Source organism: Taudactylus pleione, unplaced genomic scaffold (assembly GCF_031769625.1).
Source record: "Taudactylus pleione unplaced genomic scaffold, aTauple2 ptg000114l, whole genome shotgun sequence".
Lineage (NCBI taxonomy): Eukaryota > Metazoa > Chordata > Amphibia > Anura > Myobatrachidae > Taudactylus > Taudactylus pleione.
Window position 1 is genome coordinate 1,732,753 of NW_028284516.1, and position 27,438 is coordinate 1,760,190.

The 27,438-nt window shown below is 46.9% G+C and overlaps 2 protein-coding genes across 4 annotated transcripts in view; one reads left to right on the forward strand and one right to left on the reverse strand.

Moving 5' to 3' along the window:
* The window catches only part of LOC148524906 (RNA-binding protein 12B-A-like), a 29,107-nt gene extending 16,151 nt beyond the window's left edge, over positions 1 to 12,956 (reverse strand). The window contains exons 1-2 of one of the 2 annotated variants that reach the window (XM_088471373.1): positions 12,838 to 12,956; positions 2,222 to 4,181 (exon numbers count right to left, since the gene is read on the reverse strand). In XM_088471373.1, the coding sequence (XP_088327499.1) occupies positions 2,242 to 4,181; positions 12,838 to 12,859 (1,962 nt within the window). In that variant the 5' untranslated portion in view covers positions 12,860 to 12,956 and the 3' untranslated portion in view covers positions 2,222 to 2,241. Of the gene's footprint in view, positions 1 to 1,120; positions 4,182 to 12,837 lie in introns of those variants that run through there. The other variant, XM_088471371.1, reaches the window with a different exon arrangement.
* Positions 12,957 to 13,282: 326 nt separating this feature from the next.
* On the forward strand, positions 13,283 to 26,939 carry RBM12B (RNA binding motif protein 12B). 2 transcript variants are annotated; one of them, XM_088471374.1, is made up of 3 exons: positions 13,283 to 13,410; positions 23,845 to 23,877; positions 24,769 to 26,939. In XM_088471374.1, the coding sequence occupies exon 3, from the start codon at positions 24,794 to 24,796 to the stop codon at positions 26,669 to 26,671; it is 1,878 nt and encodes a 625-aa protein (XP_088327500.1). In that variant the 5' UTR covers positions 13,283 to 13,410; positions 23,845 to 23,877; positions 24,769 to 24,793; the 3' UTR covers positions 26,672 to 26,939. The 2 variants fall into 2 exon arrangements, with proteins under 2 accessions (XP_088327500.1, XP_088327501.1); XM_088471375.1 differs by having other exon boundaries at positions 13,315 to 13,390.
* The last annotated feature ends 499 nt before the right edge of the window (positions 26,940 to 27,438 follow it).

Here is a 27,438-nt window from a genome sequence, read left to right on the forward strand (position 1 = left end):
CACAATTGAGCGAGTGTACTAGTGTTATTCACTGGACAGAAATAATCAGCATAGTTTGCACTCTAAAATTATTGCCACTTCAAATCATCAAAATTATGCAGCAGCCTATTACATTTACCCCGGCGTGTTTACACAATATAAATGTTAAATAGCTGGATTCTTCATATCCTTATTGAAATAACAGTTATATTGATAGACATATCATCTGCTTTCTGGAAGAAAAAGGGCTTTATTTTATTTTGTTCACACTCTATATAACAGGAGTCTGGAGTATAGAATCACGTGGGGAATTCAATTCAGTGCACTGTTGATAGCGCAGAGAGGGAGCTCCTGATGCTATTCAATTCAGTGCACTGCTTAGTTCGACTTACAATTTCTTCTTGCACCCTCCTGAGGGTGCGCGGAGAAATCCAACTAAAGTGCTGTCTGCGGGGCAGTTTTCCGGCTTAGCCTCACGGCCAGCACTTTAGTCGGAGAATGAGGGTTCCCGGAACTAAACACCCAAGTTAATTCGCAAAAAACGGCATTCTCTTGACTTAACTTCTAACTGTCGGACTAAACAGAACGCTGAATTGAATAGCTCTGGGAGCTCCCTGCCGGCGCCATCTACAGTGCACTGAATTTAATTCCCCCCTATATTTTATACATCCTATGAGATTGCTCTTGAACAGCTTTTAGTTGCCTTGCAAGTGCAAAGGTTTATTAAAATACAAAAATTGGTTTACAGGATTTCTATTGACATTCAAATAATATTTAAAATTGTTAAGATTCATTTAAACATAAAAAAATTGTTTTAGCCAGAATTGTTTTTAAAAGTGCCCAGTGGTTATTACATCAATTGTTTGTTGTTGTTTATTTGTTGCATAGGTTATGGATGACCATCTGTCTGCATTATTAGCTGCAGTGTGTTGTTGGAGCGTCCTATAGGTAACCCATTTGTTATTCACCTAGAGTCTATATGTTCAAAAGGGCAGATACAGATGGCTTTCTACCGAAATTCTGGGAATCATGTGTGGATCCTATCCTTGGACGCCTATAGTTAGTGAAAGAAGTCTCATAGCACACAGAAGAGAAGAAAAAAAAATCTTGGCAATAATAAAAAAAAATATTCTCAAATACGTTTACTTCTGATGAGTTATATTGGTAATTCTCAGCAACTATTTTACATAAAGCATTTTAGACAAATAGTACTTTAAACTAGTGACATTAACAAATAAACAGTTGTCAGAACACATTGCAGCTATAACATGGTGCAGATGTTAGAATTTACTATGCACAGCAGAAGTCTGTCTGAGGTTAAGCAGGGTACACACTGAGCGATGTGTACCCAAGCTGATATGTCAGTCCGACGGGCAGACATATCAGATCATGGGTTCACATCGGAACGAGGTAATGAAGGATGGAATGACACCTTGTTACATCCATCATTACCTGCAACGAGGCTGCTTGCGAGATTGTCCGTGCAGCACGGCCGACCGGACGAATGTTGCAAAGCGCGCATATTGGCCGTACACACTGAGCGATGTGGCAGATATGTTGTTCCAATTCGGCATGAAACGACATATTGTGCCGACATCGCTCCAGTGCGTACCCGGCATTACCGAATGAATACTAAGCAACAAGGGCAAAAGCTCGTACTCTTCAAGCTAACAAGATTGGATACATTTTCAAATTCTCATTTGGCCTGGGAAATTTCACATATAATTATAGTACAAGATCATTTTTATAATGGATCAACTATCCAGAGCTGGATTATACAATCTGGGGTGGATGACCTCACTATATTGCTATACAAATACATTGTATAGAGAACAACTAATCTATATATATATTTGACTTGAATTTATCAGATTCCACTGATGAAAATATTATCCATTCGTGAACAAAAAAAATAATGCATTTTTTAAAGTAAAGAATTGTTGAAACTAACTTAAAAAAACAACAACTGATTTTCAACAGATACTGCCTGTTCTGTATACAGCAAGATCTTCTAAACGATCTGCATTTGAAAGATTAATCTGTAATTTATGAGCAAGAAAAATAATAATTGCTTGTCTTTTGCCTTTACTCTTAAATGTCTTTAACAAAGTGAAACTTCAAGGATTCTTTACCGAACAAAAAACCATTTCCACAATAGATGACAAGAGAACGGTTATTTTCTGAAAGAAAATTAAAAAAAAAAAAAAGCAAAAACACACACACAAAAAAAAAAGGAACTTACCAAGAAATCTTAACCAGCAACTAAATTAAGCTGAGAAACACCTGCTTTTGGCCAAGCTCTTTCTTGTTAAGTAAATTTATGGCGGACACTGCTTCTGTATAGTTTGACATGCGCACAGTTGCGATGCCTCTTTCAATATTTTTCAGATTTACAGAGCTCACTTTGTAACCATGGAAGAAGTCTAAAATTTCAGCAACAGTAACTGTGCAGGCCAGGTTCCTAACAAACAGTAATGTCATTTTATTGCTTGTAGCATCCAAATTTGACTCTTCATTGCATCCATTTTCACCATCTAAACTCAACAATTCGGAATCAGCTGGGCATTCATCCTTGGAATCATTCTGCTTCAAAGGGCTTGTGGATCCCAAAAGAGGCGCAGCCTGTACAGACTCTAAGGGTGCGGCGCTCACAGCCTTTAGGCTGTCCGGTGCTGCAACTTCCGTGGTAAAAGAGAGAAAAGGAATATTGTCATCGACGTCAAAACGCATGCCTACCTCCGTGGAATCCAGCGCTGGTGGTACTCCACTAGAGTCCAACGATGATGCTGTCACACTGGAACCTGGTTTGGGTGCAGACATATCATCTGCTTGGGTAACGAGGTTCATATCATCAAGATTTTTGCCAGTAGAATTACTCGTAGTATGAAAAGCTTTCATTTGTTCCTCGGAGATGCAACTCAAAAGGATTTCGGTCTCTAGAAACTTTTTGTGGTTTAGTTTTTCGGCCTTGTGTGCTTCTTTTTCATCAGCAAATTTTACCAGCACTTCTCCAAGGCCAGATCCTTTACCGTCAACCAATAGGGAAATGTCATCTTCTTTCACAGTAAAGCCAGTAAAAAAATTCTGAACATCAGCTTTTGTAACCTCAGATGGGAAATTTCGCATAAAGATGCACCTCTTTTCTCGGGAGCTTAGCTTTGCGGCTTTCCGAACATCTGGGTGATCTTTTGCCACTCTAGATTTCATGCGCTCAATTGACTGCAACATATCCCTTTTGGAAATGGGTAATACGTTTATGATATTGCCTTTAAAGGTTTCATTGTTCAAGCTAAGCGCCCTTTTATAATCTTTTTGTGTAGTGAACATCGTGAAAGCTTCTCTTGTCCTTCTACCGTCTTTGTCAAGTAGGAATGTAATTCGGGAATCGATCATGTCAAGATCATAAAATAACTTTTTTATATCCTTTTTTTCAGCTCGGTAACTCAAGTTAATAAGATGCACATAAAATTCACGAATATATGGTGACCTAGGTCTTTTCCTCCTATTTCTTGATCGAGATCTAGACCTTGACGGGGACCATCTTCTTCTGTAGCTAGTTGAATGCAATGGAGACAGCTCCCTTCCCCGTGCACTTAAGCCACCGCCATTCTTGATCCACTCTTTCTCATCTGAAAGTTTGAGTGTTACTGGTGAATTGCATATGCACTCGTTGTTAAATTTGAGTCCATCTCTAGCATCTGTACATCTTGCAAATTTAACAATGCCATTTCCATTTCTGATTCCATTTCCAAATTTCAAGAATAATATGTCAACTACGGTGAGCCCCTTAAAAAAGTCTCGGATTTCCACTGCTGTGGTTTTTAAGGGCATCCCATGTATGTATATGTACGAAGCCTTCCCACCATCACTTGGTACAGGACCTCTGGCATTTATGGCCATAGACTCATTCACAGCTTGTCGGAATAACTCCAATGCACGCTGCATTTCAGATTCACTGCTGGGTGTTAGACGAATTTGTGAATTCTTTAGAGGATGACCGGACAGGCATAATGCACACCGAGCATCTTCGATGGTTGCAAATAAAATAAAAGCCTCACCAAATTTTCCACCAGTAATATACACACCTCCCTTGGGAATATTCAATCCATAAAAGAACTGCCGAATGTCAACAGAATCTGCAATAGCAGGAAGCCCATGCAACCTGATGATTGTTGACATTCTTGGGTAGGGAACAATCATACCTGAGGGAAAAAAAAGAAAGGGAAAAAAAAAAGTGCACAACAAGTTGTAATTTTCTGCTTATAAAACACAAAGAACAGTTACTCAATTCTGACCACTTTGCATATAATTAACTTTTATTAATGTCAACATAAAAACAGAACAAACTCACTCCATGGCTAATGGTGCATACACACGGTCAGATTTTCTGTCAGATTTGAACGATAACGATTTTAAAAAATTGTTCAATCGTTCATATCTGAAAGAAAATCTGACATGTGAGCCTGCAACGATGAACGATGCGCGTTCCCGATTGTCAGATAACGATATCTGACATCTGATGTGTTTGCAGTCAGATTTGGACGATTCCATTCATTTTAATACTGTCTGAAATCGTTCAAATCGCTGGTAAAAATTATTCAACCATTCAATCGTGTGCATGCACCATAAAGTTTACTTTGCTACTGCATACCAAATCAGCTGAACATAGAACAAAACAAGATCTCATTCAAAGAGGGGAATCATTACGTTGCAGGAAATTCAACCAGTGAGGTTGAATGCAAAAGTCGCATTAACTCCCCCCCTTCCCCCTGCATTAAACTAGAGGTGGACTTTTCCTCGCAGCTCCTGAGAAGTCCACGAAAAAAGGCACCCGTTGGAATTAACGCACAGGAAATAAAAAAATATTTATTCTGCAGTTTAGGCAGAATCATTGGGTTAGCGCACATTAACCCCTGGTTTACTGCACGGGGGAAAATTGTATTTAAAGCATTTTCCTGTTCAGTGCGAGAAATTAGCTCTAATTTAATTCCACCACCCCCCCCCCCCCCCAAGTGGGTGATTCAATAAGCATCATGGAGAAGTTGGTTCCAGTTTAAGTGTCCAAATCTATTCAAATGACTGCAGCGCGCCTGGTCCTTAACCTGTGGGCTACATCCCCACAATGCCATTTGAATCTCCCCCAAAAAGTGTTATATCTTTATCAATATTTTTTTGGGTGTTGCAATTAAATGTGTTCATGGCAGTGGGCAATGCACTTAATATACTAGTTCAGTTTAGTATTTACTCTAGAGTGAACAGCGGGCAGGTCGCCGTCCGGATGAATGGGCACTTCTGTGTGCCCGAAACAGGGGTGTGGTCACTCTGGGAGGGGGCATGGCTTCATGTAACACCCCTTGTTTGTCACTCTAGGGGGCATGCTCAGCACTTACAGAGATGCTGGGCTCACCCAAAGTTCTCTACTCATGGTGCATAGATGCCGTGCGCATGGCATTTACTCACTGGCCGTGGGGACACTGCGGGCCACGAGTGGGGACAGCTAAGGGCAGGCTGTTTCAGTAGGGTGCTGCCATAAGGGTAGGGAGCACTTTGTCTTTTTAAAATCGGGCAGGATGCGGGGCCCTGCTGAAACACTACCAATAGTTCCCTAACTGGGTACCATAGGGAATTTACAGGGGCGCCATTGGTTGGTGGTCTAGGACCAAATCAGATTATTTTATCTCAATGTGATTGACAGCCACCCAGCATGGATTTTGCCTCTTATAAAATATGTGTACAAACAGAAGTGCCGAACTGTCCACCACCACATAAAATGAACAGGTGACAGGTAAAAACAGTTTATGCAATGTAATAATTTTTGCTGAATTTCTCAATTAGAAACTTTTGGCCTAAAAATACTGTGAAAAAAATAAAATAAAAAAAATGCTGGTACTCAAAAGCTATTGAATCACGGCAAGTGATTTAGAACCGCTGTACTAATCATTAACACAGATGACTATATACACGTCTGATACGATGAGATCATCTCAAAATGTATAGTACATTCTCAGGGGGCAATTCAATTGTTTTCGCCGGTGGCTCCAACTAATGGTCGCCTGACGGAGTAATTAAATTTTTGTCCAGTTTGAGCGAGACAGATGGCGGCATTTTTGCCCACACCCGCCTAAGTTGGGTGCCCAAACCAGGACTTTAGATGGATTTAGCTGTTTTATGTGGCTGACCCTGGTCTAATTGGGGTCGACAAGCGAGATAATTAATGGCCACCCAAAACAATTTCATTGCTACATTGGGCGCCCATTAATTAGAGCAGCTAAAAAAGAAACAAATTAAATCGCCCCCTCAGCCGGAAAAACAAAAAGCGTCACACAACCATTCAGTGTAAGAAGGGATCCCCATTGCAGCCTGAAATTACAATGTATTCATATAGCAGCGATCCATTAGCTGCTCCCAGTGTCAGGGGATGTAGGCCTCATCTGCTCCTTGTATGCTGTTATTTTCTGTGTAAAGCGCAAAGATGCTATGCAGGCCTCACTTTTGTTTGTGATACTATTCGAGCACAGGTCCTCTATCACATCCGATGGTCAATTACTAGCACACAAATGACAATATGGTCACTGGATAAATGGCTTTACATACATGCCAATGATAAATCCAACAGAATAATATTTAGATAACGGGAAAACTGCTGGTTCATACAGAAAGCAATATCAAAATTAATTGCTATGGGCTGATTCAATTATCCGCGATGTGCGGTGGCTGCGCACATCACAGATAATTACGGCACAGCAACAATTACTGTTCACATAAGTGCTGATCAGTGGGGACATTTTTATTTTCTAGCACATATAAAGCTACATTAGCTGCATGAATACATCACATCAACAATTAGGTTCATTACAATTAAAATAAGCCCGCCTCACAAATCAGCACCCTGCACCTGGAGTGAACACTACGATCATTCAATGGTGGTGTGAGGTAAAAGGAGTGATGATGTGCCCAGCATTTCCACGTCAGGAATAGCACAATGCGCCTATTGTTTTGAACTGAATTCCCCACTATGAGATCACACTTCAATAGCTTGGAACAAACACACTGCACCAGTACTGTTCAACAAAATTAATTTAATACAGCATCTATGTATCTAGAGAGTATTGTACCAGCAGTGTTCGCCCCAGACATTTTTTAAAAGCCGGGCAGCATTATAAAGTAGCAGATGAGAGGGGCGGACTGACCCCATTACAGGAAGTAAGCAGCAGCACCTTATACAGCATCTCACTTACAGTTTGGTAGGCTACGTTTAGTAGAGGGGGACTCTGAGCCTTCAAAGCTTGCCTCCAGTGCAGGGTAGGCTGGTAATGGCTCTGTGCAATGAGAATTTCTGTTGCTCACAGCACCCTCTGCTGGCCAGCTCAAGCATACTTTGAAAGTTGGCAGAGCACTGGAGTGCGGTGCAAAAAAACAAACAAAAGCTGTGCGCAATCAAAAAGGCCCTGGGGAGAACACTGACCAGCCACTGGACCCACTTTTGAAAAAAAAAAAATGTAATCCCAAGGTGCAAAGTAATGTTACTAGACACAGGTTTGTTGAAATTGTGTAAACAGTAAGTACTTTAATTAACTGCCATTTCTATTTAGATTGCATACAATACTTAACACCATCCACTGTGGCAGAGCAGATTAGGCACATATGGTCTGCTTCAAAGCGACAGGAATCATTGGGCACGATTCTATTCTATGCGATGTGAATAGCGCCGGGAGATAGCTCCCGGAGCTATTCAATTGTGCGCTGTGTTTTTAGCGGAGAATGCCCGTTCTCGCGACTAAACACCCTGTTTAAGGCGCGATAACGGGCATTCCCCAACCTAACTTCCAGGCGCGATGCTGTTTTCCCGGCGCTAAGGGCAGAAAACAGCCTCGCGCCAGGCCTTTTGTCGGATTTCTGCTCTCATCCCCGGGGGGATGTGAGAAGAAATCCTAGTCGGACTTGGCAGCGCGGTGTATTGAATAGCTCCCCAGGAGCTCACTCCCGGTGCTATTCACATCGCATAGAATAGATTCGTGCCCATTGACAGACAGAAATATGCACTGTTTGTTCTGACACCTTTCCATCATGATTAGCACTAATTGTTTTCAGCAATTTGTGCTACAGTAACTCTTCTGTGGATAGGACCATAAGGGCCACTGCATCCCAGGAACATGCCACAAGACTTGACATTTTGGAGATGCTCTGACCCAATCAACGAAGCATCAAATTTGTCCCTGGTCAGAGTCGCTCAGATCCTTATGCTTGCCAATTTTTCCTGCCTCTAAACATCAACTTTCAAAAACTGAGTGTTCCCTTGCTGCCTAATATTGGAATATATTAGGCAGCAAGTGAACACCCCTTGAAAGGTGCCATTGTAACGAGATAATCACAGTTCCACTTCTCCTGTCAGTGGTTTTAAACTTTATTGCTGAAAGGTATACAGATGAGTCTTCATACATCTAGCCACAATAAGTCATATGGGAGTGTGCTGACAGGTCCCGTGCCACTTTGCTGGAGTTCAGTGTCTTTTTCACCCGAAAATGTGTCTAAAACCGGCCATACACAGTGCGATTTTCTGTTGTAAGATGTGTTGTATGATTTCCCTTGAAATTCTCCATACGATGTGGTCAAATTGTGTACGATTGATCGTTACGATCACATTATACACAGTAGATCGCAATCTTACGGTTTTGCAGTAAGACCTACGATCCAGCTATACGACGGCAGGGACGCGCATCGTAAACACACAGAATCACCACACGATGTGCACGATTGATCTAAATCGTCCACATCGTGCAAAAAATTTAAAAAATCACACCGTGTATGGGCCACATTAGACGCACAAGGTCTGTAAATGAATCGCAACAGAATTTCACATGGAAAAAAAAAAAAGGAGTGGCCGCTACATAGTAGCACTTCACATACAGATTCAAATTAAGCAGTACAGTCTTAAGGTGCATACACACTAGACGATGTGCTCACTATGCGATATTGTGACTCTCCCCAGCACTCCAGGACACGTTATGGTGCTAAAGAGTATCCAATTTGACTTAAGATCTATCGTGCACAAAATCTATCTTTTGCACAAAATCGTGTATGAGATTGGCAAATCTTGCCTGCAGTAGGCAAGAACTGAAGATGCGATGTACAACCAGCAGGTATGCGCATCGGCATCGTGAGTGGACACTCACGATTTGGACATATTTTACACGATTTGTTGTTCAGATGCGTTGAAATTGGGCGAATCGTGTAAAATATAGTCTAGTGTGTACGTACCTTTAGTCACGTCGCATTGCAAAAAGACGCATAAAAGAAGCTCAACACAAGCAGAATCGCATGGGACCTAATGCGCCGAGAGGAGCTGTTTGGCACGACTGCAACAATAATGTATGAGGACACATCTATAATCAAACTATATATAGATATATAGTGTTCACTCTAGGTCCGGCAGCAGGCAGGGCGCCGGGCATAGAGATAGGGCCGAAAAGGGGGCGTGGCTTTATGACGCGTCCCCTTTTCATCACTCCTGGGGGCGTGCCCGGCACTTGCGGACATGCCGGGCAGCCCCCAAGCGCTACGGTCACTGAATGGTTGCCAGGTGCATGCACCCGGCATCCATTTACCGGCGGTGACCGCTACACGGCAGTTTTGACCACCCACGGGAAACTGCGGCCCGCGGGTGGAGGACAGAACCTGTAGGCTGTTTCAGCGGGGCGCCACGCTGGAGGGCAGGGTGCTTTCTGCCCTTCAGAAATAGGGCAGGTCGCGGTGCCCCACTGAAACACCCTAGCAGGAACGCTAGATATATCTAGCATTCCCGCTGGGCTGTTTCAGCGGGGAAATAGGGCAGGGCACCGCGCCCTGCCCTATTTCTGAAGGGCAGGAAGCACCCTGCCCTCCAGCGTGGCGCCCCGCTGAAACAGCCTACGGGTTCTGTCCTCCACCCGGTGGGAAAGGCAGGGGGCAGGATGTTTTAGCAGAGTGCATTTTGCAGTTTTAAAATAGTGCAGAGCGAGAAGCCCCGCTAAAACAACCTAGCAGAAACACTACAGTATCATGTAACTGTTAAGTGACAGTGAAGAGATGCTTTGAAATATTTTCTTCGAGCCCTGTCGTTGAGCAATACTTTAAGCAATTATGGGCCAGATCTGCTGATCATCTTCCATGTGGGACGATAATAGCATAGTGGATGTCTGCGACCGATAAGCGATGATCGGACAGTCAGACATGAAAATCCTCAAAGATGCCAAACTGATCCGATCATAAATCGGCCGCATCTGGTAGTGTGCGCGCAGCCGACATTTCTCCTGTCCCTTCACAGGGGAGGAACAGTGAACTACGTCTTCCTAGGGTAAGGAAGCAGATATCGTGGGCCATATAGCACAGAGTGTATGGCCACGACAACTGCTGATTCTCTGGCTATCAGATAAAATGGGCGGTTATTGAATTGTTGACGCCGGCAGTTGTCCTCCGTTCGCACCCGACGGAGCTACTCAATTGTTGCTCCTGTTGGGCGCGAACAGTTGCCAGCACCGGCATTACAGCTTGCCCCCCCCCGGGGATGTTGAGCTGAAATGTGCAAAAAGCGACACGTTTGGGTGCCCAAATGGCACTTTTCGCAATAGCGCCTAGCACTTTGGTCGGCTTTAACCGTTTCCAAGCTCTTTGGGTATAATAATCGGAATCAGTTGAATATCAACCCGCAATCTCCTGTCACTTTATACGGGAGATCGGGCGCAATAAAACAATTGAATACCGCCCAACGTCTGTCGGTCTGACAGACATTTATCGGACAGAGTATGCCCAACATACAACATGATACCTTTCATCAGGCACAAAACGTTCTGCTCCTGGAAGCTCAGGGGGCAAATTGAAGTTCAGTTCAGGAGCGAATGCCGCGGGTGGATAAACTACTACTCACACCCTCCAGAGGCAGCTAGAAGAAATGTTCTGGTTTTGGGCGTCCAAACTGCTGTTTGGATTCGGTAACAAGGACTTTAGACGTTTTACGTGGCTAAAGCAGGTCTATTTGGGTGCAACATGCACGAAAAGGCATGGGCGCCCACAAACAATTGAATCACCCCTTGGAGGGGAGGGGGGGTTTCATCATCTATAGCAAGGGTGGGCAATAAGCAGCCCTCCAGCTGTTGTTAATTACACATCCCAGCAATGTTCTGGCATAGGTGCCTTGCCTTCTATCCTAGCCTGTCCCTTCCCCAGCTGCTGTAGAACTACAGTTCCCAGCATGCCCTGTCACAGGTTTTCTGTTATGGTGCAGCAAAAACCGTGGCACAGCATGCTGTGATGTGCAGTTCCACAGCAGCTGAAGAACAATACATGTCACCTGCCCTTGGTCTAGCTGAACTCAACCATGGGTTTTGAGCCATAGTTGCGAAGTCCGCTTATAAAAAGCTGAATTTTTTTTTTCCTAAGTTGCTTGTTTTTTTTGTTGGTTGCTTGTTTTGGGGCTTTTTTTGTGTGTGCATTGCCGAGGCGCCCCTGGAGGTAAGTGTGTGTGTGTTTTTACACTGGTAGTGACTGAGGGAGGAGAGGAAGGTTGTGTTTGGGGAATAGAGGGCAGTAGCCAGTGGACAGGGTGAAGCTAGAGGGGGCAGGCAAGAGGGAGAGGTAAAATAGATGATGGAAATGAGGCAGGTACATCTGGGCGAGTTAAAATGACTGAGGCTGTTAAAGAGAGGGGATAATGGAATTAGACAGGTGACAGGAATGGAGGTGATAAAGGAGAGGTGAGAGAAATGGGGAGATGTAGAGTCAGGTAAAGGAAAGGTGGGTACACACTAGACCATATGTCGCCCAATCCTGCTGATCGGGCCAACATATCGTCCTCATCGGCCGATGTGTACCCACTATGCACGACCCTGCGCACTCTTGCAGGCCGTCCATCGGGGTCGTTCCATTGACCCTACATGCAGGCCGACGAAACGACCCAGATGCCGACGCTGGCATAGTGGATGGAGCTGGTGCCTGGCATATCGGGCTCTTGGTCACTGCATCGTGAAGTATGTATCGACCACCCAATTACATGGTCGGGCATCACATCGATTGGTACACATATCAGCAAGTGTACCCAGCTGAAGACCGGCAAGGGTATGAGGTATGAAGAGAGGGAGGAGGTAAAAATGTGGAGGCTGGTGTAGAGGGAGAAAAGCAATATAGGCAGATAAGGCTGTGTACACACAAATATTTATGTTAGTGAAGAGTGGAATAAAGGAAGTTAGGCAGGTAGAGAGTTAGGACAAAGACAGCCCATAAATTGGGCTTTTTATGATTGGTTTGGGCTTGTTTTTTACTTATTGGTTGCTTATATTTCATTTGAGAGTTGGCAACACTGTTTACAGATCGACTCCAGGTGGTGCAGTACCAAGTAACTAGAGCTCCACCACTGTGCCCGGACACATCTGCAGCTGCCCCAAATGAGTTCCTTTACTAAGAGGCCAGAATAGCAACAGCATCACTAGGCCCTCCCAAAATGTGCTTTAGTACCTCAAAACCTGGCCATAAATGCTATAATGGTTTCCTGTGTTGCTACCAACCAATGTCTCCATGGTCCAACCAGCGAAGTATTCTCTATTATAAATGATGCATTTGCGCCCATACACACATCTCTATAGGTAATGCAGCAGAGCATGTGTCATATGATGCATAAGAGACCCCTCCCCCCCCACAAAACAAATCACAGCAGTGTACGGAATAAATAGGGTACAATCTCCCCTAACACCCTTCATATAATAACACCCCCACACTGTCCCGCCAACTCAGAGGCCTCTACACAGGATCTCTCTATACAAAAGCTCCTCATGACTGAGGCAACAGGAAGAACTGACCCCCTAAATAATTAACCCTCTTTATAATTACCGGGGAGCGGACGAGTATACATCGTAATGCCGACAGTCTCCGGCCGCCTCAGTCAGGATGGGATGGCTGCTGCGGCGACACACACACTGCTCAGTCACACAATCACGAAGTAAAATGGCGCCCGACACTGACTCCTCCTCCTCCTGAGTCCTGCGTGACTCCTTTCTCAGGCAGGAGCAGTGCGCATGCGCGCTCAGAGGTGGGAGCTATTATTACCTTGTTCTTAGCAAACCACCCGTGCGGCGACCGTTACTCCATGACGGAGAGCATGTCATCGACGCTGTACCTCCCCTTACAGCCGTATCAATGAACGCCCAGATCAATAATAACGATCAGCAGGTGAATGGTAAAAACCAAGAAAATGGCGGACGGGTAAGCGGCGACACTTCCGGCCAGCCCGTGACGTCACGCCGGCCTAGCTTCTAGGGCGTTTTTCTAAACGTGACTCAGCAGTGTGCACGCAGCGCAGAGAGGTAGTGGGCGCCATTTTAGGACGGCGGGAGTTTCCTGGTCGGAGGAGTGCGAGGCGGTTGCTGGCTGTTGTCCTGTCTCGGTGTGTGACTCAGGGACGGGGTGAGTTTGTGCTGGGGATGCACCGGGTGGCGCTGCCGAGGCGCAGGGAGTGGTGGTGTCGCGGTGTGTTCCCGCCGTTCCTTGGGGAGTGGAGGGCTGCCGTTTGCTATCCAGCAGCCATCACAATCGAGGATCAATTCTGCTAAGGGGGCGATGCTGGTGATGCAGTGCGCACATCAGCTGCACCTACAGTAGCTGCTAAATGGTATATTTTCCTTTGCACCCTCCAATTAGGTGCAAAGGGGGCTAATTGCCGTTGGAATGGCGTGGCAATGCCGGCAACGACAAAACAATTCGCCAAAAATCCCCCCCCCCCCCCTCACGGACCACTATCACATGTTTCGGTTTGCAGCCCTAGAGGGGCATACAGCCGAACTAAAGGCCCCCGTACACTGCAATATAGCAGCTGATTAGATGGATCGGAACGATATCGCTGATACATCGATAACGCTGCTACATCGTTCCGTGTGCGCGGATGATATTGGCCAGTGCGCGCTCCCGTGGGACGTACATCGCTCTTCCCAGATCTTTCTGGATGGTCAGTTGATCTGGGGATGCGATGCACGATCCCATGCAGCGCTGTGGGGGTTGCTGGCATATTGGGCGGGCGGTCACCCGATCGCTCTGTGGGGACCGCCTGATATGTCGGTTATAGGATCGGCCGTTGCGTCGCATTGGTGCACCGTGTATGGGAGCCTTAAGAGTGGTGGATAAACACTTGCACGATATATTGGCCTGATTTGGACAAATTGTGCAGTGTGTGTACCAGACGGCTTGCTCCTGCGGGTCATATGCAATGTCGCGTGATTGGCCGTGCAGCACGGGCAGTCACAGTATTGCATTCGACCCTGTACATCATAATGAAATACGGAACAGCGATCGTTCCGTAACTCATAAAATCTTTTAAGTGTGTACCAGCAATCTCCTTTTGGAGCGGGACGAAGGGAAATCGTCCCATCCATCGGCACTATTGCAGGTCATACAAGTGGGTGGCAAGCCTTACTTGAGTGTGAGTGTCTCGCACCTAATTGGATTGACCTCTAAAATGCTTGATTTTAGGGGCTGATATAGTGTGCGATTGCGGATGTTCCAACTGAGCAATGTCCATAATTAACTCCTTTATAGAATTGACCTCTCAGAGGCTGATTCTTTTAAACCGAGAAGTACTGGCATCTACTGCAGAATGCAGATTCTACTTGCAGCCTATGGAGGTGTGAGCAGAATCTGCGTACTGTAACTAGCAGATAAATGCAACACGAGCCGCCAACTGCAGCTTGCGTTGCATTAAAACTGCCCCTCAGTGTTAAGAGGAGATCTAAATCCATGCAGAACTAGGCAGTGTTTTTCATGTATGCGCGCGTGCCTGACCCCAAGGCCCCCTGGGGGTCCCTAAACCTAACACATTCTGCTTTAGAAAGTTGCATTAACTAGAAATATTCAGTTATTTAATGCAGTAAAATGACACGTTCCCACAGTTTGTTCAAGTAACCGAACTATCCTGCACGTATTACATCATCTCCAGTGTATTACATTACTTTTTTCTTTTAGTAGCATGCATCAGAAAGCACATAGGTTAAAAAAGTATTTTCCCATTCATGTGAATGCTTGTACAACCCTGTTCTAATGAATGAACACTAAGGGCTCGATTCTATTGATCGCGAAGTAAATAGTGCCGGGAGTGAGCTCCCGGCTCCATTTAATTCAGCGCACTGGTAAGGATCTCTTCTCGCACCCCTCAAGGGGTGCTCGCAGAAATCCGACAAAAATACAGGCGAGATGCTGCTTTCTACCCTTAGCGCCGGGAAAACAGCATCGTGCCGGGACGTTTAGTCGGAGAAGGCCCGTTCTCGCGACCAAACACCCTGTTTAAGGTGCGAGGGGCGGGAGAACGGGCATTCCCCGACCTAACAGCGCGCAGAATTGAATAGTTCCGGGAGCTCCCTCCCGGCGCTATTTACTTCACGATCAATTGAATCGAGCCCTAAGAATAAGTCACTTTTAAAAATGACTACATTTGTTATTGAAGGCTATAGTAGTAACTTACAATTTAGGTAAAGGTATGCGTCTTGGATGGTTCAATTTGTGCCAACTCCTAGGGATGGGATATTTAACAGCTTATTGTTGTTGCCATCAACACATAGCTGCTGATGCCTTAGGGCAGGGGTGGCCAACCAGTCAGAGGCAAAGAGCCAAAAAATACCTGAAGCCTAGCTAGAGCCGACTGGCTGTCACAAGGCCACTCCCCATTTTTGTGCGCACATCTTTGGTATGACAATCGCAGGAGACGCATTTTTAGAAACAGAAGAGCCGTGGGTTGGCCACCCTTGCCTTAGGGGGTGGGGATCGGTTAGAGCACCTTCATATCTTTGGATAATAACATTGGTAGTAAAAATATAGCAAAAAGATCAAACATCGACCTTAAAAAAAAAAAAAAAAAATATTCATTGCCCATCCAGACTGATTGCATGTTTTTTGTCTATATCTATACTTTTAATCATTGATTTGCAAGTAATTTTAATAGTTTTAACAAGATTGATAATGGTATAGTGTTCACTCCGGCAGCAGGCAGGGTGCCGGAGCCAGAGAGGGCAACTTTGTACGCGTGGCCATTGAAAAGGGGGCGTGTCTATAAGGCGCATACCCTTTTCGTCACTCTTGGCGTGCCCGGCACTTACAGACGTGCTGGGCAGCCCCAAAGTGCTGCAGACAGGGAGAATAGATGCCGGGCGCATATGCCCGGCGTCTATTCTCCGGCAGTGACCTCGCACATTTCTCCACCCGCGGGACACTGCGACCCGCGGGTAAAGACAGCATCCGTAGGCTGTGAGGGCAGGGCGCTTTTTGCCCTCGCGCCCCGCTAAACCACCTAGCGGGAACGCTATGGTATATATTTATATAGGATATGGGGCTGGAATTAAGCATGGAAATTCGGTTCTATTCCATGTTAAATGTCTATGGGCTGCAAGAAAAAAATCTGCTGTCTCAGTAGTTGTGAGTTGCCAGCAACTCTCAGCCATCGCTCAAAGTTGAATTTCCCCCAAGTTGATTGATTAAGGGGGGGGGGTAATTCAATTGGCAGAGAGTAACCTGTTTAAGTGGGTTAATATGGGTAAATGTGACTTAACGCATCCGTGTACACATTTTTAGCTATTCAATTAGCCATGTAAGTTAACGCACATTAAGGCCCGTATTCAATTTGAGGCGAAAAGTCTGGACTTTTTGCCTGTTTTCCAATTTGATAGTAGGCGAAAATGGCGCAATGAAGAAAACACCTGCCGCATACATGGGGACCCGAACTGAATTAATTTAGATAGTTTGGCCCTTTGCTCCCCTATTTTTTTTATTTTTTTTTTTACCCCCAAAATTAAACATTTTTGGGGGGTGTCCAGAATATTTTTCAACTTTTTTTTGATGCAATTTACCTTTAGGGGACTGTCTTAAGGCTGCACGAGGGTTCCTGCAATGTTGTACCCCAAAACCGCAATTCTGCACTTTTTCTACTTCAGGGTCCATAGGGTATCCACAGGATACCTTGGGGGTATAGGTGTGACGTCAGTCGCAGGGCACCAAAGAGTTAAGCTTTCAGCCTCCCAGGATGCACTAGGTCCCCCTCCTATACCCCGCCCCCGAGCCAAGGCACCTCAGTTTAGTTTGGTGCCCGGCCGGAGTCGGGTGCACCTGTTGGAGTGGGGGCTAGAAGAGCCCCTGAAGCTTATTCTTCATGCAGCTGTGGCTGCACAACTGGATGAACAGCATGGACAGTCAGTCCTGACGTCCATGCTGTCTTCCCTACACCCCGCCGGTACCAGAACGCCGGTACTGATCCGGGGATGCTGGTGGGCGTCTGGGGTCACAGCTAGCGGTGACCCCAGATGCTCCGGACCATGGCCGGATTCAAGGGGGACAGAGGTAAGCAGCGGGGTCCCGCGGTGGGTCCCCGCTGATCACATGGTCCTAAGTCCCCAGGCAGGGGGCTCCCTGGGGACTGGCTGCAGCGTGGAGCCAGGCGACCAACCTGCGCTTCCACTACCCCCTGGGACAGCGGACCGCAGCAGAGCGGTAGCGCTGCGGCGTCCCAGGGGTTAAATGCATGCCAGGGGAGCGCGCCTTCCCTGTCTCACAGCCGGCGCCTCCCCCGCTGCACACAGCCCTCTCTGCATGCTGCCGACTGGTCCTGTGGCAGCGCTCCTCCCCCAGGCCAGCCTCCTCTCTGCTCCTCGGCGGCCATCTTCTCCAGAACGCATGGTGAACGCTGCTGGAAGGAAGCATCGTGGTCTGGGTCCCCCCGCATACCTCTCCTCCGCTGTGGTCAGGTCTGTGTATGCAGCGCTGTGTCCTACCAGGCCCTGTGTCTGTGTAGTTGAGTGATCAGCGCTGTTAGTGCAGGAATTGTTATTTTTCTGCATTGTATGTGACTGTGCTAGCGCTGCTGCCTGTAATCTTTTCTTCTCTAAACTGTCAGCTTTATTACTGTCCCTGTTCTTTCTGCTAAAGCCCTTGCGGTGCGGTGCTGCAGGGTGGTCTCTCGCCTATTTAATACTTAATTGGTGAGAGAGGTCACATACGTGGTGCCATCATGTCTGAAAGTGATTTTCCCCTCCGGCTACAGTGTACCACGTGCAAAGTACCGTTAGCGGAGGGGGAGGGTAGCGCGGAGGGCCTTTGCCGGCAGTGTTTGTCCATGGCGCGGCCTATTACGGTTACAGCACCGGTACAGGAGCCGCCCTGGGCTTGTTTCGCTCAGGCGTTAACAGCTTTAGTGGGCCAGTTAGCTCCGCAGCCCGCGTTTACTCCGATGGGTTTGTCCCAGCAGTCTGTGGTGTCGTCACCCATGCAGGGGTTCCCACGACAATTGGTGGTACCCCACAGTCTCCCTATTTCCCCGCTCCCGGGTTCTCAGGAGCCAGCGTGGGTTAACTCCCTGACGAGTTCTGTACAGCACTTGTCGGATGTGTTGCAAGGGGAGTCTGTGATGCGGTCTCATAAAAGGCCGGTGGCGTCTCTGTCCGCTCCTTATGAGGATGACGAAGGGACGTCTGATGATGGGGAGATTCTAGATCCTTACGATCAGGAACCTCTCCATACTAAGGACGCTGATGCTAAGTCCAAAGTATATATTCCTGGACTTATTCGGGCGGTCCGCACAGCCTTGGTGATTGAGGACGAAGTTCCCCCAGCGGCTAAATCTAAGTATGCCTTTTTCAAAGATGTGAAGGGCGATGCCACAGTCTTTCCTCTTTCGGGTCAGTTGGTGGACCATTTAGAGGAGGCGTGGAAACAACCTGGCAAAAGATACCAGCCGCAGAGACGCCTGGCGGTGGCTTATCCGTTCGCGGATAATTATTTTGCTAAGTGGGAATCCCCTCCACAGGTGGATTCTCACGTGACCCGTCTTGTCCGTAGTGCCACATTGCCGATGCCATCCATGTCCTCCCTTAAGGATGCTATGGACCGCAAGGTAGAAATCTGCCTGAAGTCCGCTTATTCCCTTGCAGGGGGGGCAGCACGGCCGGCTATGGCCATTTGCTGGGTTGCCAGAGCGATGGAGCGCTGGGCGGATTCATTAGAGGCTTCTTTTGAATCCGACTGTCCGGCCGATCAGGCGGAGTTGATTGGCAATCTCCGTGATTCGGCCACCTACATCAACGAGGCGGCTCTAGACATTAGTACTCTGGTGTCTAGAATTTCTTCAGCAGCGGTAGCTGCTCGTCGCACCTTGTGGCTGCGATCCTGGAAGGCGGACGCAGATTCCAAGAAAGGTCTGGAAGCGTTGCCGTTTACCGGAGAAGTTCTCTTCGGTCCGGATCTGGATAAGATTGTGGCCACGCTGGCGGCAGCCAAATCTGCCTGTCTCCCGTCGGCCACTGCTCCTTCTGGTTCGGGACCATCGTCCTTTCGGTCATCTAGGGCCCAGGGCAGGCCCAAACCACAGTCGTTTCCTCGACAGGCTGGCCCTAAGAAATCAGTCAAGCCCCGGAAGCAGGCATGGAGTACCAGACGTCCGGCCCCCAAGCCAGATGACAAGCCTGCGGCCTGACGGTCCGGGCCTCCCTTTGGGGGATCCCAGGGTGGGAGGCCGCCTGCTACAGTTCGCCCAGTGTTGGTCGACCACTACGACAGACACTTGGGTTCTGGAGGTGGTTTCCCACGGATACGCCCTCTCCTTCAGGCACGGACCCCCGGCTCGCTTCTTCACCACGGGTCTCCCATCAGACCGGAACAAGGCTACGGAGCTGCGGAAGGTATTGCACACTATGCTCCAGGCTGGAGTTATAGTGGCGGTTCCATTCTCCCAGAGGGGCCAGGGTTTCTATTCAAATCTATTTTTGGTACAGAAACCCAATGGGTCATATCGTCCGATTCTCAACCTCAAAGCACTCAACAAGTCTTTGCGGGTCCCGAAGTTTCGGATGGAGACCCTACGGTCCATCATTCTGGCGCTGGAACCTGGGGACTACTTGGTGTCATTGGACATACAGGACGCTTACCTGCATGTCCCTATTCTTTGGCGCCATCAACAGTTCCTCAGGTTTGCAATCAGCAGCGACCACTTCCAGTTTCGGGCGTTACCTTTTGGCCTGGCAACAGCACCACGTGTTTTCACCAAGGTGATGGCGGTCATGGCGGCTTCTCTGCGGCTGCAGGGAGTCCGCATGTTGCCGTATTTGGACGACCTGTTATTGGTGGCAGGATCTCCAGAGCTCCTGTTACGCCACTTGGACCTGACCATTGCACTGCTGCAACGGCACGGCTGGCTAATCAACTGGCAGAAGTCCACTCTAATCCCGTCTCGGAGGATTCTGCATCTTGGAGCCTTATTGGACTCGGGACAGCAAAGGATCTTCGTGACGGAGGACAAGATCTCTGCTTTACAGTCAAGGGTGCGCAGTTGTCTGCACAGCCGCCGGGTGTCCTTACACTCGGCGATGAGGTTACTGGGCTCCATGGTGTCGGTGTTCGACATGGTGGAATACGCCCAGTTTCACTCCAGACCTCTGCAGCACCTGATCCTGTCCAAGTGGAACGGGCTGACTCAGTCTCTGAAGTCCCAGACGATTGTGCTCACCCAGGAGGTTCGCCTGTCCCTTACGTGGTGGTTACAGACGACCCACCTCAACAAGGGACGTCCGTTCTGGGTTCCAAATTGGGTCCTGTTGACAACGGACGCCAGTCTTCGGGGCTGGGGAGCAGTTTCGGGTCCACACTTGTTCCAGGGCAGGTGGACGCCGACAGAAGCGGAGCTTCCAATAAATATCTTGGAACTCCGTGCGGTCTTCAATGCTCTCCAGCAGGCACAGCGGTTTCTCCAGGGTCGCCCGGTGCAGGTCCAGTCGGACAACGCTACCACCGTGGCCTACATAAACAGGCAAGGAGGAACTCGCAGTCGGGCGGCTCTCGTAGAGGTCTCTCGGATCCTGGTTTGGGCGGAGCGCAATCTTCCGGCCATATCAGCGGTCTTCATCCCGGGAGTGCTCAATTGGGAGGCGGACTTTCTAAGTCGCCAGGACGTTCATCCGGGGGAATGGTCCCTGCACCCGGACGTTTTTCAACTACTGGTGGACAGGTGGGGTCTTCCAGAAATCGACCTCATGGCGTCCCGGCACAACAACAAGTTGCCGGTGTACGGGTCTCGCACAAGAGACGAAGGGGCGTCTCTGGTGGATGCTCTGTCCGTCCGGTGGACGTTCCGGTTCGCATACCTGTTCCCTCCGGTCTCCCTTCTTCCACGGGTAATCCGGAAATTCAAACAGGAAGGAGGGACGCTCCTGTTGATAGCTCCCGCGTGGCCCAGACGGCACTGGTTCTCAGACCTTCAGGGTCTGTCCGTGGACATTCCTCTGCGGTTGCCGCTACGACCGGACCTTCTGTCTCAGGGTCCTTGCCTTCACCCGGACCTGACTCGGCTGTCTTTGACGGCGTGGCTGTTGAGACGGCCATGCTGAGGTCCCGGGGGTTTTCCAGCTCTGTGGTGCGGACCATGTTACGAGCTCGGAAACAGTCTTCCGCGAGGATATACCATCGCGTGTGGCATACGTTCTTCCAGTGGTGTCGACCGAGAGGTTATGCACCGCGGGAGTTTCGTCTGTCTCGGATTCTCGCCTTCCTGCAAGCGGGACTAGATCATGGGCTTCGCCTTGCTTCTTTGAAGGTACAGGTTTCGGCCCTATCTGTCTGGTTTCACCGTAGGATTGCTACAATCCCGGATGTGCGCACCTTTATGCAGGGTGTTCTCCGCATTCAGCCGCCCTTTGTTCCACCTGTGGCGCCTTGGGATTTGGCTGTGGTCCTGAGGGCTCTCCAAGGACCGCCGTTTGAACCACTGGGCTCAGTGGATCTTAAATGGCTAACAGCTAAGACTGTTTTCCTTCTGGCCATTGCTTCGGCCAGACGTGTTTCTGAGTTAGGGGCTCTTTCTTGTAGACCCCCTTTCTTGGTTTTTTATGGGAACAGGGCAGTGCTCCGCACTCGGCCCGAGTCTCTTCCCAAAGTTGTTTCCCAGTTTCATATTAACGAGGAAATAGTTGTTCCGGCCTTTAACTCACCGGGTCTTTCCGTGGGTGAGGCCTCTTTGGATGTTGTGCGGGCCTTAAGGACTTATGTTGACCGCACTTCTTCGTTTAGGAAGTCGGACGCTTTGTTTGTCCTCTTTGGCTTCCGTAAAAAGGGTTGGCCTGCTTCAAAGCAAACTTTGGCAGCCTGGATCCGTATGGCTATTTCTGAAGCTTATCTTCATGAAGGCCTACCGGTCCCTCCTTCTCTGAAGGCTCATTCCACTAGGTCTGTGGGTCCTTCGTGGGCAGCTCGACGTGGTGCCTCGGCAGTTCAGATCTGCAAGGCTGCTACGTGGTCTTCTGTCCATACCTTCGTGAGGTATTACAGGTTTGACACCTTCGCCTCTCAGGATGCTTCCTTCGGGCGGCGGATTCTCCTTTCTGCACAGGAGCGTCCCCACCCTTAAAGGATACTGCTTTGGGACATCCCCAAGGTATCCTGTGGATACCCTATGGACCCTGAAGTAGAAAATATGAGATATGGTAAGAACTTACCCTTGTTATCTCTATTTCTACGAAGTCCATAGGGTTCCACAGGACTCCCGCCCTGTCGCACCTGTGCTGCAGATGGGCTTTGCTCTGGTCACCGGTTTTCCGTCTCCCTCTGGTGAGAATGTGATTCTTGTATGTGTCCAGATCTTTGTTCTCTCTCTTCCTTCTCCTCCTCCGGCCTATGGCTTGGTAACTAACTGAGGTGCCTTGGCTCGGGGGCGGGGTATAGGAGGGGGACCTAGTGCATCCTGGGAGGCTGAAAGCTTAACTCTTTGGTGCCCTGCGACTGATGTCACACCTATACCCCCAAGGTATCCTGTGGAACCCTATGGACTTCGTAGAAATAGAGATAACAAGGGTAAGTTCTTACCATATCTCATATTTTTCCGCCTGCTATTCATAGGCGAAACTTTTTCGCCTACTACATTGCATTGACTTTCCACCTAGGCGAAAGTCTTCCAAATTGAATACAGAGGAAACTCAAAACAGGCGAAAATGACGTAATCGGCGAAAAAGTATCGGCGATCCGGACATTTTTCGCTTCAAATTGAATACGGCCTAACTCTCCATAGGAGTTGATGCATTTTTTTGTTTGACCCCCTAAGCAGATGAAAAGTTGAGGAAAATCCCTATTTTAAGGTAAAAATGTTGGGACTTCTAGGACACCCCCACTAATGATTAAACAGACAAATCAAATCACAAATAATCACCAGTCAAAAGCTACTAGTGGGATACATAAATTTAAAAAAAAGCAGACTGCTTACCTTCAAATATGGATGCCTAGCGTTCCCGCTAGGCTATTTTAGCGTGGTGCTGCGCCCTGCCTGATTTCTAAAGGGTAGAATGCGCCCCGCCCCTCTTAGCGGCGGCTCGCTAAAACAGCCTGCGGGTTCTGTCCCCACCCGCGGGTGGACAAAATAGCGGTGCAGCGGTCACCACCGGTGAATGGATGCTGTGCGCATGCGTCTGGTATCTATTCATGAAGAAGCACTTGGGGGCAACCTGGGTTGTCCGTAAGTGCCGGGCACGTGCCGAAAAAGCATCCAGGCGCAGGTGGACTACAGTGCGGACGGGGAGTACAGCAGCTCGGAACAGACAGAGCGAGGAGGGAAGAAGTCCAGAGAGGTGGGGCTCCACGGTCGTGCTAAGGGGGGGGGGGGCATCCATAAGGACAGGGCCCATTTATGCAGTTTATAATTTAGGCAGGGTGCTGTTCTTTGTCCTGCTAAAATGGCCTTGTGGGAATGCTAAAATTATCTCCAATGGTTTGTGCTTTTATTGTGTAGTTTTATACTTTTTATGTAAAGAAAAAAAATCTGTGAATAATAGACTGGGGCACCTACGTAAAGCGTATTAACGAAGCGTAATTTATTTTGTTTTCTTTTTACAGTTAAGTTGTTAAAGATCTTCAAGAATTAAAGAGGTAAGATCTATCAGCAGGACATGAAGTTAAAACTGGTGCTGATTTGTCTCAATAAAGAAGAAATAATGTCTGTTGAATACATGCTTCTATGTATAAAGTTGTTTTGTTTATGCTGGGCCTGCTGTCCAATTATCGTCCTGATGGCCGATAATCATCCGATCGGGCTGATAATTGAACAGTGTATGTTGGTCTGACAGATGTTTTATCTGATGGTTTATGTCCAGCATTAGTAACACAACTCTTTACACTACATTTGCTTAATTAGTTGGGGTAGTACAGTATATTTCGGAATCAAAGTTTGGATTTGTAAGCACTTGTCTTATGCTTGTATAGTGTTCACTCTCGCTCCAGACAGGGCACCGGAGCTAGAGAGGGCACTTCCGCGCGCGCACCCAAAAAGGGTGAAAAGGGGGCGTGTCTATAAGACGTCCCCTTTTCGTCATTCTTGGGGGGGGGGCGTACCCACACTTACGGACACGCCGGGCAGCCCCCAAGCGCTGCTGACAGAATAGATGCTAGGCGCATGCGCCCATCGTCTAATCACAGGCGGTGACTGGGCCACCGCACATTTCCCCACCTGCAGGATACTGCGCCCCGTGGGTGAAGACTGCACCCGCAGGCTGTCTTAGCAGGGCGCTGTGCGGTGAGGGCAGGGTGCTTTTTGCCCTCCAGACGGAGGGCAGGGCGCAGAGCCCCGCTAAAACAGCCTAGTGAGAACGCTGCTTGTATCATTTTCTGAGATGTTTTTTTAAATATTTGCTTTATTAGTAAGAATTCCATTTTCTATAGAGCCTCAACCAAAATGTTAATTTTAATCACCTCCTGGTTTAGATATTAGTATTTTTTTTTATTTTTTTTTTAATTCATCGCTATTGTGTACTCTGTTTTCAGGTGAAATTTCTATCAGAGCCTAAGAATGGCAGTAGTGATCCGTTTACAGGGGCTTCCTGCTGTTGCTGGATCTGGTGATATTCGGCATTTCTTCTCTGGACTGCATATTCCTGATGGAGGTGTGCATATTATTGGTGGAAAACTTGGTGAGGCCTTCATTATATTTGCAACAGATGAAGATGCCAGGCGTGCCATGAGTCGATCTGGCGGGCTTATTATGACCTCGCAAGTCCAGCTTTTACTGAGCAGCAAGTCAGAAATGCAGAATACTCTGGAAATGAGGCGTAAAAATAACAAGAATCCAAAGCATCCAGCAATACCACCTTCAGGAGATATAAATAAACTAGTGTCGGTTGTGAAGAAAGGAATGAACCAAAGTAAGTTTGAAAAAAATAATTATGAAGCTGGTTTAGAGAATTCTGGGTCAAAACATGACCAGGAAGACTCAAGTACTTTCGAAGACCCTGCTGATGTCTATGTGTTTATGTTTGGACTTCCCTACACTGCAACAGAAGACGACGTCATCAAATTTTTCGACGGCCTAGAAGTGGTTGACATAATTTTCCTATTGCGTCCCAATGGTTATAGGAATGGAAATGGCTATGTAAAATTTGGAACTGCTAAGGATGCTGCTGCAGCACTGGAACGTAACAACGAATACATAGGCCATAGGTTTATATCTCTAAAGAAGGCAACTGAGGAGCTTTGGGTTGCTGGTGGTGGCCAACCCCTCAAACAACCCAGGAGACAAAGAACAAGGTCAAGATCGCCACAAAACCAAACTTTTTATATACACCTGAAAAACTTATCTTACGGAGTGGCGAAATACGATATTAAGAATTGTTTGGGCATTCCTGACATGACAGACACACAGATAAAGTTCCTGCTTGATAAGCATGATAATCGAACAAGAGAAGGCTTTGTGATGTTAAAAAGCGAGAGGCAATATGAGAAATGCCTTGCGTTACACAAAAGCAACTTAACTGGTCGGCCAGTTTTCATATTTCCAATTCCTCGTAAAGCAATGTTGGAGTTAATAGAGTCTTATGAAAGACAAACTCCACCAAAACGGGATAGGTCCGTTGAGGATTATCCAAGGAGGGGTCAGTCTAGCCTAAAAAGATGTCTATATTTAAGGAACTTTCCCTTTGATGTTAGTAAAGCTGAAGTTCAGAAGTTTCTTGCTGGATTTGCTGTGCATGAAGATGATATATTTTTGCTATTTGACAACAAAGGAGTTGGACTAGGAGAAGCATTGGTGAGGTTCCCATCTGAACACCAGGCTATGCTTGCCGAAAGCTTGAATCGACAACAGTTCTTGGGAACTGAAGTTTTTGTGAGAGTTATTTCTGATGAACAAATGAAAGAGTTTGGTGCTTTCATTGATGATCCAGTTGAAAGTATTCTGTCACATTCGCAAGTATATAGAGATGAAATTGTCGAACCTAGCCGACGTGAAGCGCTTGAAAGGTCTTTAGTTGGACCAGGTGACTTTGCATATGGTCGTGGTGATTTTAGACACTCCCCAGAAAGAGTAAGGGATCCCTACCCAATGGAGTTTGGTCCAGATGATTCTTTTGGCAGGTTTGATATGCTAAAGGAAGCTGTTGAATACCAACGTTCTTTACCAGTTCATCAAAACTTTAAAAGCGGATCACCTGGCGCTATGATACACATGAAGAATCTGCCATACACTGCTACTGTTGAAGAAATTTTAGATTTTTTCTATGGTTATAATATAATTCCAAAATCCATTAATTTCAAATTTAACAAAAAAGGAATGGCCACAGGACTTGCCACAGTTTGCCTCGAGAATTACAATGAGGCAATGGCTGCCGTTAACGAGCTTAATGAAAGGCCCATTGGATCGCGGAAAATTATTTTGAACTTATCAAGACTCTAGAAGCAAATATATTTGATGTCCTAACTCCTTCGTACCACTGTGCTGCATGTTTTAGTTATACACGGCAATTTTTATTTTACAATTGATCTCCCAAATACGGAGTTTTTACAAGATTTTCACAGTTGGACTTGGGAGTAACTAGCAATTGATTTGTCACTCAACACATTCCTTATTTTGCATTCAGTAATACTTATAAATATAGTGATGTACATTGTCCTTTAGGTGTGTACAGTTCATGTTTGGATTAAAATGTTTTCATATATCCATATATACGTCTTGAGATTTACTTAGGCAAAAACAGATAAATATATAATCTTATAACTCGTATGCAAGAAATTTCACACAACTTGTGGCCTACATCTATCCTTCCAACATAGCCATGTTTTATTCTGCGATACTGGCTTGGCTGGTAGTTTTGTTTTGTGTGATTATACTTTGGTATCTGAATTCCTCAGACTCTTCCTAAAATCTTGACTGGATCCCTTTTATTTTTATTTTTTTTTCTTGTAGCACTGGACTTGGAGGACTACGAAATATTTTGAATTGTGGCATTTTCCAATGATTTATCTGGTTTTTGGATATTCTAAGCAATGCCTATTTGTAATATGCTTCTAGCCATGGTTCTTCCTGTGAAGTCTCCTCTGAAGTCAGGCGAGGTCTTTTTAAACTTTGTGGTGTTCCAAGATGACTGGGATCCACTTATTTAGGGTATATGTAACATCTGTTTGCATAGGAAATGGTTAACATGATTATGTTTGGATACTTTG